At 34.1% G+C, this 17,872-nt stretch overlaps 2 protein-coding genes across 2 annotated transcripts; both read right to left on the bottom strand.

The window, feature by feature from the left end:
- Positions 1 to 487: 487 nt before the first annotated feature.
- LOC138322890 (lysophospholipid acyltransferase 7-like) lies at positions 488 to 5,666 on the bottom strand. The gene is made up of 6 exons (XM_069267094.1): positions 5,545 to 5,666; positions 4,913 to 5,072; positions 4,228 to 4,379; positions 3,590 to 3,801; positions 3,133 to 3,312; positions 488 to 2,680 (listed from the first exon to the last, which is right to left on the bottom strand). Exons 2-6 carry the CDS (start codon positions 5,070 to 5,072, stop codon positions 2,344 to 2,346), a joined length of 1,041 nt encoding a protein of 346 aa, XP_069123195.1. The 5' UTR covers positions 5,545 to 5,666; the 3' UTR covers positions 488 to 2,343.
- Positions 5,667 to 10,549: 4,883 nt separating this feature from the next.
- Positions 10,550 to 15,809, bottom strand: LOC138322886 (casein kinase I). The gene is made up of 7 exons (XM_069267088.1): positions 15,613 to 15,809; positions 15,420 to 15,495; positions 14,109 to 14,219; positions 13,181 to 13,329; positions 12,590 to 12,818; positions 11,903 to 12,073; positions 10,550 to 10,761 (listed from the first exon to the last, which is right to left on the bottom strand). The coding sequence occupies exons 2-7, from the start codon at positions 15,493 to 15,495 to the stop codon at positions 10,565 to 10,567; spliced, it is 933 nt and encodes a 310-aa protein (XP_069123189.1). The 5' UTR covers positions 15,613 to 15,809; the 3' UTR covers positions 10,550 to 10,564.
- Between the last annotated feature and the right edge of the window lie 2,063 nt (positions 15,810 to 17,872).

The following is a 17,872-nucleotide window of genomic DNA, read 5'->3' as shown; positions in this document are numbered from 1 at the left end:
ACAGTCCCATCAAACTTCCCTCAAAAGATACAGAGAATATCAGCATTCTGAACTGTTTTCTTTGGAACATTTCAAACACTTGCACTTTAAAGCTGAAAACTTTGGTGAAAATATAATGTCCATACAAAATTAAGGTAAAACCATTCATAACGATTTTAGATACTTTTGTATCTCCTCATCATTAGTCTACTTCCTAGAGAGTAAATATTAGTATCCTAGCACCACTTGTTTCTGAACACTGTGTCAAGGATAAAACTTGGCATTGCCAATACTGTACACCTTCTTAACCAATCAAATCAATGACGATATAATCACAATTACCAACAACACACAGAAGATTCACCTAGCACAATCTTAACGCATCATTTCAGGTGTGAAGAGCACTAAAACAAAATTACCGCTACGGTACATAAATTTACATTACAATGCGGATATGGGCTATTGTGAAGATTTTTTTATGTTGCACATCCAATATTTCTATAAACAAGCAAATTCGTGGAATTTCCATCCCCCGCTTTCAGGACATATCGTAGGTAAACATTATTGAGGATAGGTTTAACCTTGATTAAAACATGAAAAAATGAACTAAAGTCTTATTCGGAAGTAAGATGTGTAAAATAATGTCCACTGAAAGTGACTTTTAAATTAGGCTGAGCTCTTAAGGCATTTAACTTTGATACTAACTTTTAAGGCATTTGACCTTGTGACTAAGTTTGAAGAAAATCAGTTAATATTTATTAGAGTTATTGCAGGGAAATGGAAGAAAATGACTTTTTTTTAATGAAATCAAAGGGCCATAACGCTGCTAAAACAGGTCCGTCGCAAGTGGCGATCAAACTTAGCCGAGCCCTTAAGACATTTAACTTTGTTACCAAGTTTGAAGAAAATTGGTTAATTTTTATTACAGTTATTGTACGGATGTGGCAGAAAATGACTTTTTTTTTATTAAATCAAAGGGCCATAACTCTGCTAATTAAGATCTGCCAAAAGTGGCAATCAAGCTTGGCTAAGCCCTTAAGGCATTTAACTTTGTTATCAAGTTTTAACAATATTGGTTTTAACATTTGTTAGTTATTACACAGAAACTGAAGAAAAATGACATTTGTAGTAAAACTAAAGGGCCATAACTCTGATAAATAACATCCGTTGAAAGAGTTTATCGAACCTGGCCAGGCACTTAAGGCATTCAACCTTGTTACCAAGTTTGAAGAAAATCGATTAATATTCATTACAGTTATTGTACGGAAGTGGCAGAAACTGACTTTTTACAGTAATTCAAAGGGCCATAACTCCGCTAAATAAGGTCCATCAACAGTCGCGATCGAACTTGGCCGAGCCCTTAAGGCATTTAACCTTGTCATTAAGTTTGAAGAAAATCGGTTTACAGTTGTTACGGTTATTGCACGGAAACGAAGTGTGACAGACAGATGGACAGACAGACCAACAAACCCAAATTAATATCCCCCGTTTCGGAGAAAGTGGGGGATAAAAAAATGTGTTAAATTTTTAACTGACGGTTATTTGACTGCTCTGTGTACACTAGTGCACATTGTAATGATATATACACATATCTATAAAAAGTTACATTTACATTATAAAAACTTTGAACAATGACTACTCTGGCATCTAAAAGTTTCAGTCATTATAATATTTAGTCACATAACTTCTTTCATTTCTTACATAAACATATACACATTTCTCTACAAAGAATCATTTTCTATACTCAACATCATTTCAGTAACACCCGCCACTCCCCACCCCATTCCCTACAGTCCTCAACAGAAAGTGTCACATTTACTAGAGAGTAACATAGTTTAACAGTCATAAAGCAACATCGTGAAGAATAACTAACCGCAAAACATGGTTTGGTATCAACTCCTGTATTCAATCAAATAAGCTTCCAGGATGGAAGATAAATCAGGGCACTAACAGGGAAGTAAGCTGTAGTGGTAACCAAGATATACTGAGAAGAACACCTTGGTGTTTTCTCTTTACTATAAACAAGTAAATGTAATGCACAGCTATTTATTAAACAGTTTTAACAAATACTTTCAGAAAATTTTAAGATATTTCAAAACTCATAAATATAACAATTTCATATTTAGTAGTAGTACAAATATAACATCTTGAGCGGTCACAGAAGAAAGAGAGAGAAGAGAACTAATACGACCCTGGTGGCTTGTATGATCAAATTCAGTATATCAATTTAGCATCTAATAATTTTTATAACAGTGTATATGCTAGCATATAAACAATTTTAATTAACAGTTTTAACAACTAAATATCTCATCATCATGAGATATAAACTACCCATTCTGTTTATCTACCATAGCCTAATACATTTTACTCCTTTTTCTTCTCTCCCTTTGGTAACGGCTTTAGTCGACCAATCACTATGAATATGATCCCCATTATGTGACCAATGAAGTAGATAGAGCGCCAGTAGGCTAGTGTATAATCAAATCTTAGTAAGAGGAAACCCATGCACATGTAATCAAATGCACGCATTTTTAAGAACCAGTTTACCCAATCAAACGTTTTGCCAGCATCTCCCTCTTTTCTGTAGACTCGGACCATTCTGTCCTCCGCGGCAACAAAAATAGGTACAAGTCCGAAACTAAGGTAGTACCCTGGGTGTACACCGTGCCAAAACGCACTGACCGCCATGGTTATTGCAACTCTGTGAAGTCATAAGAAAACACCATAATGATAACACATTCACATCATAAACGATTCCAGACTTTAAAAAAAAAAATATTTGAAAACCACACCTAGTCACTACTCACTTGAATAGCAATGATTTTTGGAGAATTTGTAATTAACACACACACCAACCTAATACTTGACCAAATAATACAAGATTAATCTTAAATATAAGCTTCATTCATCTGACATCTACCGAAATAAGTTATACAACTCTATTATGTAAATCACTCTCGATGGCCCATATCTATAAGTGTGTGAGGGGTCTAAAGGAGTAAGCCCACCTATATTTCACTTACTTGAATATGACATAAACTTCAGCTCGATGAAGGTGGTCAATATACTATAGATGTAGACGTTTCACTTACTTGAATATGGTGTAACAGACAGTTTGGACGTTTGTTATTAATACACATGGCGGTTACTTACTTGAATGGTGCTAGACTTTTTGGAACCCTGTGATGCACACATGAAGCTAACCAGTATTGAACTGTCATGTTCCAACTCCTCAGTCCGTCCCGCACTCTGGGCGCTAGGTCACAGCCATATATATCCAGGTTGTGTATCGTTTCAAAATCATATTTGATCTCTTTAATATCTTTGGATTTTCTGTAAATACACAGAAAAGCAAAGTGAAAACAAGTCATAGACATGATATACATTGATATTAATACGTTCAAATCTGCCAAGATGGGTGACCTTGGCGGTCGTCAAAAAAGCTTGTAAAGCTTATATGGGACGTTTTTTCTGATTTTTATCAGCTGAGTATTTGTGACCTACAAGTCATAACCTTTTTTTACCTTAATCAGTTAAAGTATGAAATCTGGTATATCATATCATGATGCTGTTTGCTTGAATGATACCATTACTTATAAAGAATGCATACACTACTTCTTCCAGCGCTGCCAAATCTGTTGGTCCTTTTCCACATTTAGCTTTACACTGTACTGGGTATGCCCCAAGTGTAGATGCCATGGACATACATTCTGACACCAGCCAGGCGATGTACATACGAGCCCGAAATATAGTGAACATGGGCACCATGTAAAACAGTCGGAACGGGAAGGAATGCTCAAGAAACTCATCTGTTGTTACATACTGAAAACAAAATGAAGAAAAATAGTTATCAATAAAATCTAATAGAAAATTCAGACAAACTGATTGTTAAAAAATTGTTGAAAGTTGTAGTACCATGTATGTATTATTAATAGAGCCTTGCTTATTTCAATAACTCAAATATTCTATACAATTTGAAAGATTACAGTGAATGCAACCAAACTTAACATTAAAGATTCAACTTCAGTTTTACCCTTGCTCTGTCGTCAGTGGGTTTTAATGTATATGTATGAAATATGAGATATTCTTGATAAAGGGAGGTAACTAATATTTTATTGCCACTTTGATATTGTTTCCTTAATAATTCCATTAATATACACTAGTCCAGTTAATTTTGAATTCATATATGGCATAAAATTTATGGGTTTTTTTTGTTGTTTTTTTTTAAACTAAGCATAAATGACTTACATGTAGACTGAAAAAATATGAGAATCCAACAAATATGATTATAAGGATCGGAACTGCTTTCATTCTTGCCACAAAAGCATCAAATGTTGGTATATCTGCAGATCGGTCATTTTTAATCATGTCCTGGTAAGTACGGAATTTGTAATAAGGACCTGCAATAAATTATTTTACATACATAAATTTCATGAATTTTCACAAGACAAGTAATATCGTCATTGGGTATGATAAATGACCCATCTCCATCAGGACAAGATAGGATGTAATTGGATGTGACTTGTAGGTAATGACAGATATGAAATGGTTACATTTAACGTTGTACATTTATAAGAAAGAAAATAAGAGTAAAACTTATACGCTCTGATTATATAACTACACCCTATGGCTAATAATAATTCCCATGAAGAATAGCCAGTGGTGTGTAAATCGACTCTACTAAGCATCGGACAGCTGACTCCACGGGTAGCTATCATGGTAATGATGAATCGTTACAACACTAATATACTTTCACAAGGTGTTACCTTCTCTGTCATCTTTATGTCAATATGTTACTTATGTTATATCAATGGCAGAGAATATCGCCATGGCAATACTGAATGTAAACCATAACATCATACCAGACACGGTAACATCAAGGTAACATTATTACCATCAGATTTTAAAACTGTTTTAAATGAAAACATATTACCTGTGAATTGGCCGAGGAAACAGAAGGCATACAGGAAGATGTCAATAAATGATGGATCAACTTCTTGGTACTTTTTCACCAGCGCCATTTCTTCTGATGAACAATCTTCCCTCTTTGAAGACGTGTGTGTGTCATGGATCTCAAAACCGATCCCCACCATCTGTGATTATCAGTAAATATATAGCAATCTGTGGTAATCATCAATTGAACAACCTGTAAGTCAGGATAGCCAAACATATTTTACTAAACATAGGGAAAAGTATATTTAATTAAAACAGTATAGCTTTATTTCACGAGGACAAAGAAGCACATGACTTTATAGTGCCCTATGTTGTTAATAAAATTATTTATATTCTCTCCATAGGGCAGCTTGGGAACTTTTATAATGTTTTCTTTTAGAAATTTGTTTGGATGATTTTAACCTGTCTTACATGTAAATACACCAAAAATATGCAGATAACAATATGTAACCCAATGTTATATGTAAACGGTCTGTCTGTTTAAGTACTCTGGACAAAGTGACACTACATGTGTGTATATGCATAATACCTACAGCAGCAAATAGAAATCACCTAAAATAGAAATAAATAATACATGCAAAAGTAATAAATGTACAATAAAAAGCTTCGTACCCTTAATGTGAGAAGCAGCTGTACAGCATTAGACAGTGCTGGTGCCTGTGGAAATCCTAGGTAGTGACAGGTACGGAAAAACAGCAGGTACCCAAAACCCCAAAAGAATAAGTAAGTGTGGCATTTCCTACAAAGTGAAACAAATCATATTGTTGGTGATAGAGTAAAAATTAAAAAGAAATTAATATAAATATCTCATGGTCATGTGAACTCTGAAATCAATACATGTACAACCTGTTTATATTATGATATTGTCCCCATTACAGAATCCCTCTTATCCAGTGATTATATTGTTTTTGTTTATACATAGTAAAATGTAACTCAGACTCTAACTAAGATTTTATGTCAGGAACCAAATTATAGATAACAGATTTCTTAATCATATATTATGATAGAGATTTACACCCTTATACTTTGTGTGTCACTGCTTATAAGTGAATATGTCATATGTCAGTTTATGGAACTCATCCCACAATTTTAGTTTACCGGCGAAAGCTTGTGGAAAGAAAATATTATGGTAAGACTCAGTTCATAAAACTATAAGCCTCTCGATTAGAGAAATCTTCTTTTCAGTTTGATCAATTCAGCGTTAGACTAAATCACAAGAGGTACCGAGTTCAATCCCCAGTTGATCGAGATAGTATTAGTAAAGAATAAATCACAAAATCTTTTAAGAAATTACATGTGCATGTTTAGAGCCTATATTTGTAATGATACATGAATATGGGCATTTCAGGTACATGGTCCATCATCTAGCTTTTGTGGCTGTGCAGATGAGTGTCAGTACTGTGGATCGTTGTTAAGTAATATATGTATGTGTGTTGCTGGCTGGACTCGAACCCTTGGCCCAAGACTTATTGGTCTGCCACTCTGACTGAGCTAAAGAGAAATTCCCCTCATAGCAAGGCCCTAATTGGGCATGAGTCAATAAATTGTCATCCTTTGTTAAATTGTGTTTCTTTGATATGTCATAATTACTAAACACAATGTATCATATGCACTATGTCAATGTGTTGTTGATCCAAAGGTTTTATTTGAAATTCCTACTCAGTTGATGATTAAACATTACAATATAGGCTATATCTTACCATCGTCCCAATTGGGATAATTCTCCTTTAGTGTCAAAACCAACAAGGAATAACACTTTTCTTTTAACTTCCGAACTCCTGGGGTGTTATTTAAGTAATCTTATTGCCATCTTTGAACACTCGAATCGGTCAAACTGGTTTGATCAGGTGACTGATAATATCTCTCGTGCTGAAGACGCACGCTAAACAGTATGCTTTTGTTATTTACTGTGGTTTATGTTTAATGTAAATAGGGTTAAAAAAGTGAACAAAATTAACAAAGATGTCGATTAATTTCTATTTTGGATTATATATATTATCAATCCATGATCACTTATTATCTGCATTAAAATTGCACTTGATTGAACTATACATTTTAGTGTATATTTTTGCATTTCATTCCGCCCAGTCAAAAAAAAACAAAAAACTTTAATATATTAGGCTTCAAGAACAGAATGAAACTACATACATATATACAATGCACATGTATATGTATTGGATCGACGCTTTAATTACATAAATACTACTCTTATTATCGTCCCACTAAATGGTCAACGCTCTCTCTATACAGTCAAACCTCGATGATTTGAACTTCGATGAATCAAATTTCTCGCTGTATCGAACTTTTTGTCTAGTCCCGAATTTCTTCACTATATGACATTACTAACTAACCCATGTATGAATCGAAGTTTTATGAATCGAAGTTCTCGATGTATCGAACTTTTTTCATGGACCATTTGTTATAGAATCATAGGTAACTGACACTCGATGATTCGAATAAAAATTTACATGTACAGATTAGGTGTTCGCCGATACCCCGCGGCACCGTCACACCTAGCTGTCTCGCGACGGCCCTTCGCCGGACAATAGGGATTATGACAGCTTGCAGCGGCGTAGCTAGGATTGGAAAGACCTGCATGCTTGGGGGTGCATGGTCCAGGGGCAAAGCCCCGGTAGGGGGTATGGGGGGGGCGAAGCCCCCCAGAAGCTGACGGGAAATTGCCACAATGTAATAACTATTTTACCTCTTTGGTAACTATAAACGTATATATGAATGGTTAAATGGAGGTCACGATATTAAGGTTTATAACCATGCGAAAATAATACACAAAATTAGAACAGTGGTGATTTTATATTGTCTTCACTGTATAATCGTACGATACTAGACTCCCCTGACCAGTGCTCGAGCAAAAAACACGGATTTTGGCTGTTGAAAAATAAAATAGTAAGCAATGGCAATGTAATTATTTGTCAACGCTTAATAATATATACTCTAAACTTTCATCGCTAAATGTTCAACGTTTATATATTGTATATCGTCAGTCGTTTGCCCAACTAAAATCCACATTTGCTCTAGGGATCTAATATACTCTTGTCATCGTCCAACAAAACAACGCTCTATATATATATACTCTGGTCATCAGTCCCACTAAATATCACGCTTCTATATAAATATACCTTGTCATCGTCCAACTAAGTCTTTCAAATGCTCATTAATATATACTGTTGTCATCGTCCAACTAAATATCAACGCACTATATATATATAAACGTCTTGTCATCGTCCCACTGGTCATAACGCTCTACGTAATATACAAATGTGTTTTTGTCATCGTGCCTTTACAACTAAATGTCAACGTCTATATATATATTTTGCTTGTCTTCCGTCCAATGCAAATGGTCACGGGCTCTATATATATATACTCTTGTCACATCGTCCAACTAATATCAACGCTCTATATATATATATACTCTTGAATCAGTCCGACTACCTGGTGCTTATATATTTACAAGTTGTTATCGTCCCACCTAAATGGTCAGTACGGCTAAATATACAGTATTAGTCCCGCCAACTTTTTTAATATCATGTTCGCCGCTACCATTGGTCAACGCTCTTATAAAACTCTTAACGTCGTGTTAAATAGCTCCCAATAAATGTCAACGCTCTATATAATAATACTCTTGTCATCGTCCCAACTAAATGGTCAACGCGTCTAATACAGTATATATACTCTTGTCATCGTCCAACTAAATTTTTGTCAACGCTCTTTATATATAGTTTGTATCGTCCTTTGGTCACCCGCTCTATCCTTATACTCTTGTCCAATCGTTTTTAAATGGTCAAAACGCTCGTATTTTATATATACATTCTTGTCATCCATCCAACTAAATCATCAAACGCACTATATATATAATATACTCTTCGTCATCGTCCCACTAAATGGTCACGCTCTATATATATAATATCGTCCCACTAAATGGTCAACGCTCTATATATATATATATATACTCTTATTATCGTCCCACTCAATGGTCGACCCTCTCTCTATATTTATACTCTTGTCATCGTCCCACTAGGATCAACGCTCTATATACTACTCTTATCATTGTCCCACTAAATTTTATCACAAACAATGTGATTTCTTTGCGTTTCTCCCCCACAAAATAACCATGCTCCTCTTTTTATTCTATACAACCCCAAAGAAAACCCTTCCACAGCGCATTAAATTACTAAAGTAAATCTATTTACAACGGAATGAAACACTGTCAACATGCTGTTATATACTACTCTTGTCATCGTCCACTAGGATCCGCGCTCTATATACTACTCTTATATTTGTCCCACTAAATATCTACACTCTTTCTATATATATTAAACTCTTGTCATCGTCCCACTAAATGGTCAACACTCTCTATATATATACTCTTGTCATCGTACCCACTAGGATCGACACTCTCTATACAGTTCATTCTGTTAAGCGAGTCGTTACAGGGGTTACTTCCCATTGATAGGCTGTTAAGTTGCTGTGAGGCTCCTAGAGGTGTTCCGAATGGACAAAAACCTTACCATCGACAGCGGGTTTTATTTGGCAATAAGAATCGTCCCAATTGGGACGATGGTAAGACATAGCCACAATATATATACACCTTGTATAAAACTAGCCAACCTAGTAAATATAAAATGCATTAATTCTTTGTAATCAGTATTTACAATGGCATTTATACTAAATCCAAACCTATGTGGGCAAAGTGTATTTCACTGACTATCTAGCTAGGTCAGTGACTCGAACTGTTATATGTCTCTGTCCTTATAATTAGTAATATAAACTGATCTCGAGGAGAAAGTCGTGATAAATGAAACAAAATAAATTTTGTAATTTTGTTGTGAACAATTTGAAATACATGCTAAATATATGATATCTACATTTATTTGGGACGTGCTAAATTGTCTAGAGTGAAAGAACTCACTAGGGTTGTCACGATCGAGTGCAGAATGTGACGACCGCACGTGATGCAGACAATCGACACCCCCATCACGGTACATAATGCCTTCTTGGAAAAAGAACTGTTGCATAATTTGACGACATGAGCTATCGGTAGTGAGATAACAAGGATAATACAATATATCACGTCGTCTGAAAGTTCGGGCAGCTCCATGTTAATATGCCGAAGTCCAGATTCTGATATATTTGATGAATTTGACCATGAATAAAGGTCTCTTGATCCCCACCATACTACAAGTAGGATATCTAATCTCTAGGCCTCTTAGTTATTTACAAAAAGTCGTTTAAAAAGATTTTAGCCTATTTGACCCCTGTGACCTTAATGAAGGTCAATGTCATTCATTTGAACAGACTTGGTAGTCCTCCATCATAGCATGCTACAGGCCAAATACCAGTACTCTGGGCCTTTCAGTTATTGAGAATTCATTTGAATGAAAAGTTTACGCACAGTGGACAGTGGACGGCGGACGACGACGGACGATGCATGATGAGAATAGGTCATCCTGACCCTTCCGGTCAGATGACCTAATAAGAAAGTGATAATTTTCCTTTTGTTACATTTTCGCATCTATAATATTTGATTTGTTTTATTTATTTTTAATAGTTGTTAGTCCAAAGATTCAAGAAATATGTAGATTTCTAAGTTTTCAGTGCAAAAATTACGGAATCATCAAATCCACTTCATATTTAGTAGATTAAGCAAGTACAACATACTTACAAATTTGAGCATATTCCAGTCGAAGACATAGTCATATGTAAATCCTTGTCTGTGGAATAAATTTCTGAACAGTTGTCGAAGATAGGAGTAATCTGGTTTATCATCAAACCGTAGAGATCGACAAAAATTCAGATAGGTGGCAAATTCCGCTGCAAAATAAATATGAAAATGATAGAATCTAGTCATGGCTACTTCAGAAATAGTCGAAAGAACTACTGCTAATAGACCTTGGTAATTCTAAAGTATGTATTAGACAATCATACTTTATCTGAATGACCACAAAAAATTTGGCTCTCAGCATAGCAAAATAAGTACACATTGCGTCCCCTTGTGTAACTTTCAAAAGTTAAGTTAAATTCTCACTGCATTTTTTTTTTAAATTCCTTCTGTTCATGCATGCTTTAACCATTGTAGACTGTAGAGTATATAATTAATCAGTCATTCAAACTGTTATCAGTAATACAAACCCTTTTTCTCCAATTTAGACATTGATATTACTGGTATATTACTGGTAAGTGACTGACTAATGATATTTTTACCTCAGTAACTACCATTCCATTGACCATTGTAGTTATATAGAATTCTGTATTTGCTATGTTCCATTGAAGCACTTTTAGTTATATAGAATTCTGTATTTGCACAATCCTTGTGTGTAGGAAATAGATTGTGATGTCATATGCTTGTGTGCGTAAACATCATACATTTCAGAAAAAAAACACAGTTTTTGCTTACAAAATGGCATCACAATGGATACCTACCCACAAGGGATACAACTCTGCAAGATACAAATACTAAATACACTTCATTGCATCACATATCTCATTCAAACAGTCCAATAAACAAAAGTAACATAGTAGCACCAAGCAATTCACTTAACAAACAACAAAATATCACAAATGACACCTTACTGAACATATCATTTTCCAGATGTTTTGATTTCAATTCAACAAAAATGTGTAGAGAGTCAAAGAAATGTGTTTTGTATGTCAGTGCATTTAAGATCTTTGTGAGCACTTAACATTTCACATTTGGAATTTCTATCTAATACTAACTGAAAAAGTTGTTTTGATGCAAGCAAAAGTAAACTTGTAATTCAACAAACATTGACATAGTAATAACATTATTTAAATTTATTGACCTTTCCATACCCATTCTAGTATAATTCCAGGTTAAAATGTAAATGTTTGGTAATTATTAGGTGTTAATGCTAGAATAAAGTTGGTCCATGAAGACAGAGATGAGACTTTATCACAGACACCGCCATGTATTTACATATGACGGCTCACTTACATGGGAATCCTTTACAGAGCTCCTCAATAGGAGTTGACATTTTCTTTTCACTGATTCTTTCATACTTCTGTCGTTTTGTTGCCGCCTTAAGTCCCTGCCATGGCAAACTCCCACGTAAAAAGTACATGAAAACATATCCTAACGATTCCATGTCATCTCGTCGACTTTGTTCTGGACAAATAAAATGTAAAAGTCACAAATACCGTCATAAGAGTATCATAATTTGAATGTTTAGGTATCTTCAATATAACAGTTACACCAACATCAAACTTTACATATAAGAATTAGTGCTAACATCACTCAAATTTATGACAGGTTTATTAATTACCCCACAATCTATGTATACTTAGTGCAAATACAGCAACTATCAAACTTGCGATTATTATTTTTTTAGTTATTTTCGAACAATTATAACAATTGAAATACTACATTGGCTGGTACAAACGTTATTCAGACTAAAGAACATTGTCTAAATTGACAATTTTTGAGAGTTCAATACCTTAAGATCATCTCTTCGTAGGTTTCATTTCTAAACACTATATTTATGAAAGTAACAGTACATGAACAGATGATTTTAATCAGATTAGTGAAGTTCATAAAATTAAAAAAAAAAACAACAGCAGGTATTTGTTAAGAGTAGGGACTACTTACAATAGGCCCCCAAACTAATAATCATTTCAACCTTACCAATTCCGAGATGTGTGTTGATACTGGCATATCTAGCTGTGCCGGTGAGATTCTTGTTTTCCCGATAGGGTATATGTTGATGTGTTCTGGCATCACGATACTTTTTGGCCAATCCAAAGTCAATAATATACACAAGATTTCCTTTCTTTCCTAATCCCATTAGAAAATTGTCTGGTTTCACATCACGATGGATGAAATTTTTAGAATGAATGTATTCAATTCTGCTTATCTGTAAACAAAACAAATCATGTATGTAAAATATGCTTGTATAGGTCAGACAAATTTCACATGTAAGTAGAGATGAAACCAAAATCTTGCATGAAGGTCTTGGTGTATTGATAGTGAACGAAACACTGTCTTCTTTTTCTTGAGAAAACTTCGCAATTTTTATTTACAAACTAGTGATATCACAACCAATACCCTCCAACAAAGATAAATAACTCTGAAATTTTATACAAAGATAGTCTCCCAAAGAAAGGTTATGAAACTTTAAATAATACAACTATATAGTGAGCAATCAAATATGTTATAAAGTACCAATCACAATGACAACTGACCAAAAAGTATGATCTTTTCATCAACTTAACTTACCAACTGATCTGCCAGTAGCAAGACCGTCTTCAGGCTGAATTTACGCGAACAGAAATTAAAGAGATCCTCCAGACTCGGACCTAATAACTCCATCACCATCACATTGTAGTCTCCTTCTGCTCCACACCATTTAATAGTTGGAATACCCACTAAAAACATTTGAAATAACATCAAATTTACAAGTATATTGTTTTTTAAATTAACACTAAAATTAGAATAAGTTAAGTTCAAATTCTTATTGTCATGAAATCATCAAATCATACGATATGGTGAGACAAGTATTTGTCACTATATATTTACATTTTGACAAAAGTGAATCATCATCCACGATTACTCTTTTTATCCTATTTCAGGTGCTTTAAAGGTCCTCTACCTTTCAGAAATGGCTTTTGATTTTAAAATGGTAATGTAAAACGAGATTGATATCTTACTTTGTAGAGTCACAAAAGTTATTAGCTAACGTTTATACTACACTTATCATTACCTTCTGAACATTTTAATTACAATAAATTAAATGTTATATTTCACAACACGGGCCATAATTAATATTAATTATGTTTCCCACTATCCTCCTTATTACTGCGCATTAACAGACTATCCCTGCAGCAGATGGCAAAACAGTGAAATGAATCTAACACAGATTACGCATGGACATTTTGTTTGGTGTAGTAACCTGATCTTATGCCAAGTTCCTAAGTGAACTTAATGTATTTAAGAAACTTATTTTTTGTTTCCGAAAGGTAGTGGACCTTTAATGATAACTGTTTCATCATATTACAAGCAGAAGTCAACTGTACATGTCTCACAAGACTATATCCTCTTAGTCCTACCACTCCACCACTGTAGTAGTAGATCATAATACTTGTGATTTCAGGTGGCATACTGTAAAACCAACAAGCCTGTTATATTATCAACTCATCAAAATTACCTCCTCCTTGCATCATTCGGTAGATCTTGCTCTCTATATGGAGCTGGGGGTGTTTTGTTTTCACACATTCTAATTTTATGGCAACTTCTTCTCCGTTTGAAATGTCAGTACCTGAAATTGATACAGAATTGACAAAGAATGTTTATTGTTTAAATAAGGAATTAACATTTCATGACAATGTTTACTGTTTCAAATTTTGGTTGATGATTTCCCAAATCAATACCCAAAGGTTTTGCTTGACACTTCATCTTCTAGCTGCCTTATTTCTAAATCTCTTTCAAACATGACTTTACCAAATCTCTCTAAAACATAGCTTTAATTCATGCGCTATTCATCAATAGCATGAAGTTAACTTTCTAACATCTTAACATTTTTTTTATGCCTCGTCGCCATGACACAATTTTTCAACTTTGCCCTTAACCCATTTTTGTATGGTTACACACAAATTGTCGTGAATAAAGTCATCTTCTGATAGAAGTTCTAGAAGCTATCATACATTCTAGTTTCCATAAAGTGTTACTTGAAAATTTGTATGAAATCATACAGTGGCATGCGATGGTGAGAATGGGTAAAAGTACTTGGTGAGAATATTGGTCGCTGACAAGAATCATTGGACTTATTACTTTCCAGCACCATTCTATTGGTAACGTTAATATAAGGATAGAGGACAGGTAAATATTGCTGTTTTACCAAGGGCAATTTCACAAAATTTACAAATATAATATGAACGTTACTGAACACCCTTAAACATCAATCAGCAATTGATTTATTTATATATATGGGAATATTTTATTAAGTTTGATACAGTGCTGGACTGCTGGTTGGAAAAAAACAGTGTACTGAGGCATGAAAATACATGATCTTATTTAAGCCAAAGTCCCTCCATCATTGATCAAATGAATTTATGAATGCATAAATGATTGGTTTATGAATTTAAAACTTTATCAGAAGTATCGAATGATGTCAATCGTGAATATTGCCCAATTGCTATAAAAATAGATTTCTAGTGAATAAGACTTTCAGTTCTCATTCAAATCATAAATGCCTTTTGTTTTGACAGCCGAAAGAATGTCAGATTTCCTCTTCCGGTTACAATTTCACAAGACAAATAATGTCACGATAAATTTCAGTGATAATATATACCGAACTTTGATTATAGAAATATACATATGATGATTCACCATGAAGGGGATTGTAAAATACAAATCCAGTCATTGTTGAATCATCTACTTTGTCCTAGAAGTGAACTGTCAAAATATTCAGAAGCTTGCACCGACGTGTTTAAAACACAAGTGTCAAATACAAGTTTACCGAGATAAATGTCTCCAAACGATCCACTGCCAATCTTCCGTCCGAGGCGGTACTTATTTCCGACTCTCAGCTCCATCTGAAAGATAAACGGCTTATAATGAAGAGTTTATTTTCTGAAACGAAGCGAGCCATACAACACAAAACACAAACAAAAGCGGACGGATATGCCTATTTATGATAAAAATTATCATACCTCTACACCGGTAAAGCTAAAATGAGCCTCTTAGACGGTCAAGTACATATTTCGCTAACAATCCTGAGGTAAACTAAGTTCCGTTGAACATCGTTAACGGTTAGATGCAATGGATTTTGTTAGTGTTACCCTCTTCCCACCTCCATTATTTACTTCGATATCGGTTGCCCGACATCATTACGCAGGCGTCGATATTCTATTTCCTGTTTGGAAGTGCCCGGATTTTTGACACTGGAAACGCCCCAGTGTTGATGTGACGGAACGTGCCCACAAGAAACTCATACATTTTTTTTATAAACATGAGTATGACATAGGTTGACAGTAACGTAAACCTGTAAAAAAAAAAAAAGCTTACGTAATTTTCTGCATTACGTAGGCTTAGAGGTAAAAAAAAAATATACCGAGTTTAGTAGAACCGCGCTGGATTGAAGTTGTAACGTTTTTAAATACTAACAAAACAATTAGACATTCAACGCGCTTGATATTCGATTTTAATTAGTTAGGACTACTTTAGTCTATCATAACAAGACGTTACCCAAATTGAAACGCTATCCAAAATGGAACACTTTTAAAATATGTAATACAGAATTCTCGGTTTACAATCTAAACTACCAATAACTGCGCAGAACAAAAAAAAAAGTAAGGCGCTGAAAAGTGACAATTTTAGATGTCATTTTCTTTTGAGTTTCTTATTATCTGTATTTGAAAATGAAAATAATGAAATTGTGAAAAAATTCCGGGAAATGACATCGTGCGACAACCCTAAAAACACCATCTATTTTAAAACAAGAAAAAATGCACAATGGAATATTTTGACAGAAATTTAATAAATTAGAAAATGCTTGAACTTTACTTAAAGATGCTCAACCGCCGACAGAGCATAGATAATATTCATCATCTGAACACTAAATGGTGTATAATCGTGTATATATATGTCTATAATTAACACAAAAAATAATATAAAATAATTTATTTCGCCTTTTGTGCATGCGCAATCAGTACTTCATTCCATTTAAGGATTAATTTGAATAGATTTTTTATGTTATGGAGATATAACACAAAAGTCTGAGTGTACTCTAAATAAACCGATGAAATTAATCCTTATAATTCAATTTACTAAAGATAATCTCTTCAATACTCAAATTCATTTTAAGACTCTCAGTTTTGCCTATGAAATCATTACGCCGTCATCTCAGCCAATCAGAAGCAACGTCACAAACGGCGACGCCATTTTTTCATTTATGGGCTGATAAAGTAAATTTTTAAGCCAATGAATGCTCGTAACAAGCAAAAAAAAGTAAGTAACTTTTGTAACTGAAGAAAAATACTAAATCGTCTGCTGCTGTTTTTGATAGTGAAAAAATACCATTTGTTATCGGTGGAGCATCTTTAAATAAAATTCAAACATTTTTTATGATGTCTCCTATACATTTTTTAATCAAACTATATTTAGGAGTGCTCCATTTTGGGTACTCGAACCTACTGAAACACGGGGCTAGACCGGGCATGCTTCATGCTCTCTATTTCAATATTTATGCACTGCTGACAATTTAAGTAAAAAATCATGAAATTAAAACTGAAGGCATCTAATTGTGGATTCATGCACACGTAAGAAAATTTTCACAATTATCGTGAAAAAGTATTCCAATTTGGGTAGCGTACGTCACGTTGTATTTTCTGAGCGTATGTGTACATATATTCATTGCTATTCCACACTGTAGAACTAGTACTCAGTACAGGAAAATGTCATACTTGTACGTCCGATCATACAAGGATTTATAAGTACGTCCTTGGATCATATAATTAATTTTTATTAGTTTTCATACTAAATCCAACTCTCTGATTGGCAGATTCTTTGCCTTAATTCATATACTATGAAGAATATATTATACAAATATTTCATGAGTTACTGTGCTCTAGTTCATAATATTTAACCCGAGGTGAAGGTAATCAACAAATGTTATATTGCACGAGGCCAAAGGCCGAGTGCAATATAATATAAATTTGTTGATTACCATCACCGAGGGGTAAATATTATGAACTAGAGCACAGTAACCATGGAATATTTGTTTTATTACATAATCACCAGTTTTTCAGTTGAATATTTTTTCTATAAAACGAATACGACAATCACTTAACAAAATCATCAACACCGTACCGTACGGAAAAAAACCTTAATATCCTATTGAAGATTGACGTATAGCCCACGTACGTCACGTTGTAACTCCGGTTTGGATGTCTTTTTGTCTGTTTTCACATT

This window comes from Argopecten irradians, chromosome 5 (assembly GCF_041381155.1).
Source record: "Argopecten irradians isolate NY chromosome 5, Ai_NY, whole genome shotgun sequence".
In the NCBI taxonomy this organism is placed as follows: Eukaryota; Metazoa; Mollusca; class Bivalvia; order Pectinida; family Pectinidae; genus Argopecten; species Argopecten irradians.
Note: the sequence above shows the minus strand (reverse complement) of the source record. Positions and strands in the feature narration are given on the sequence as shown.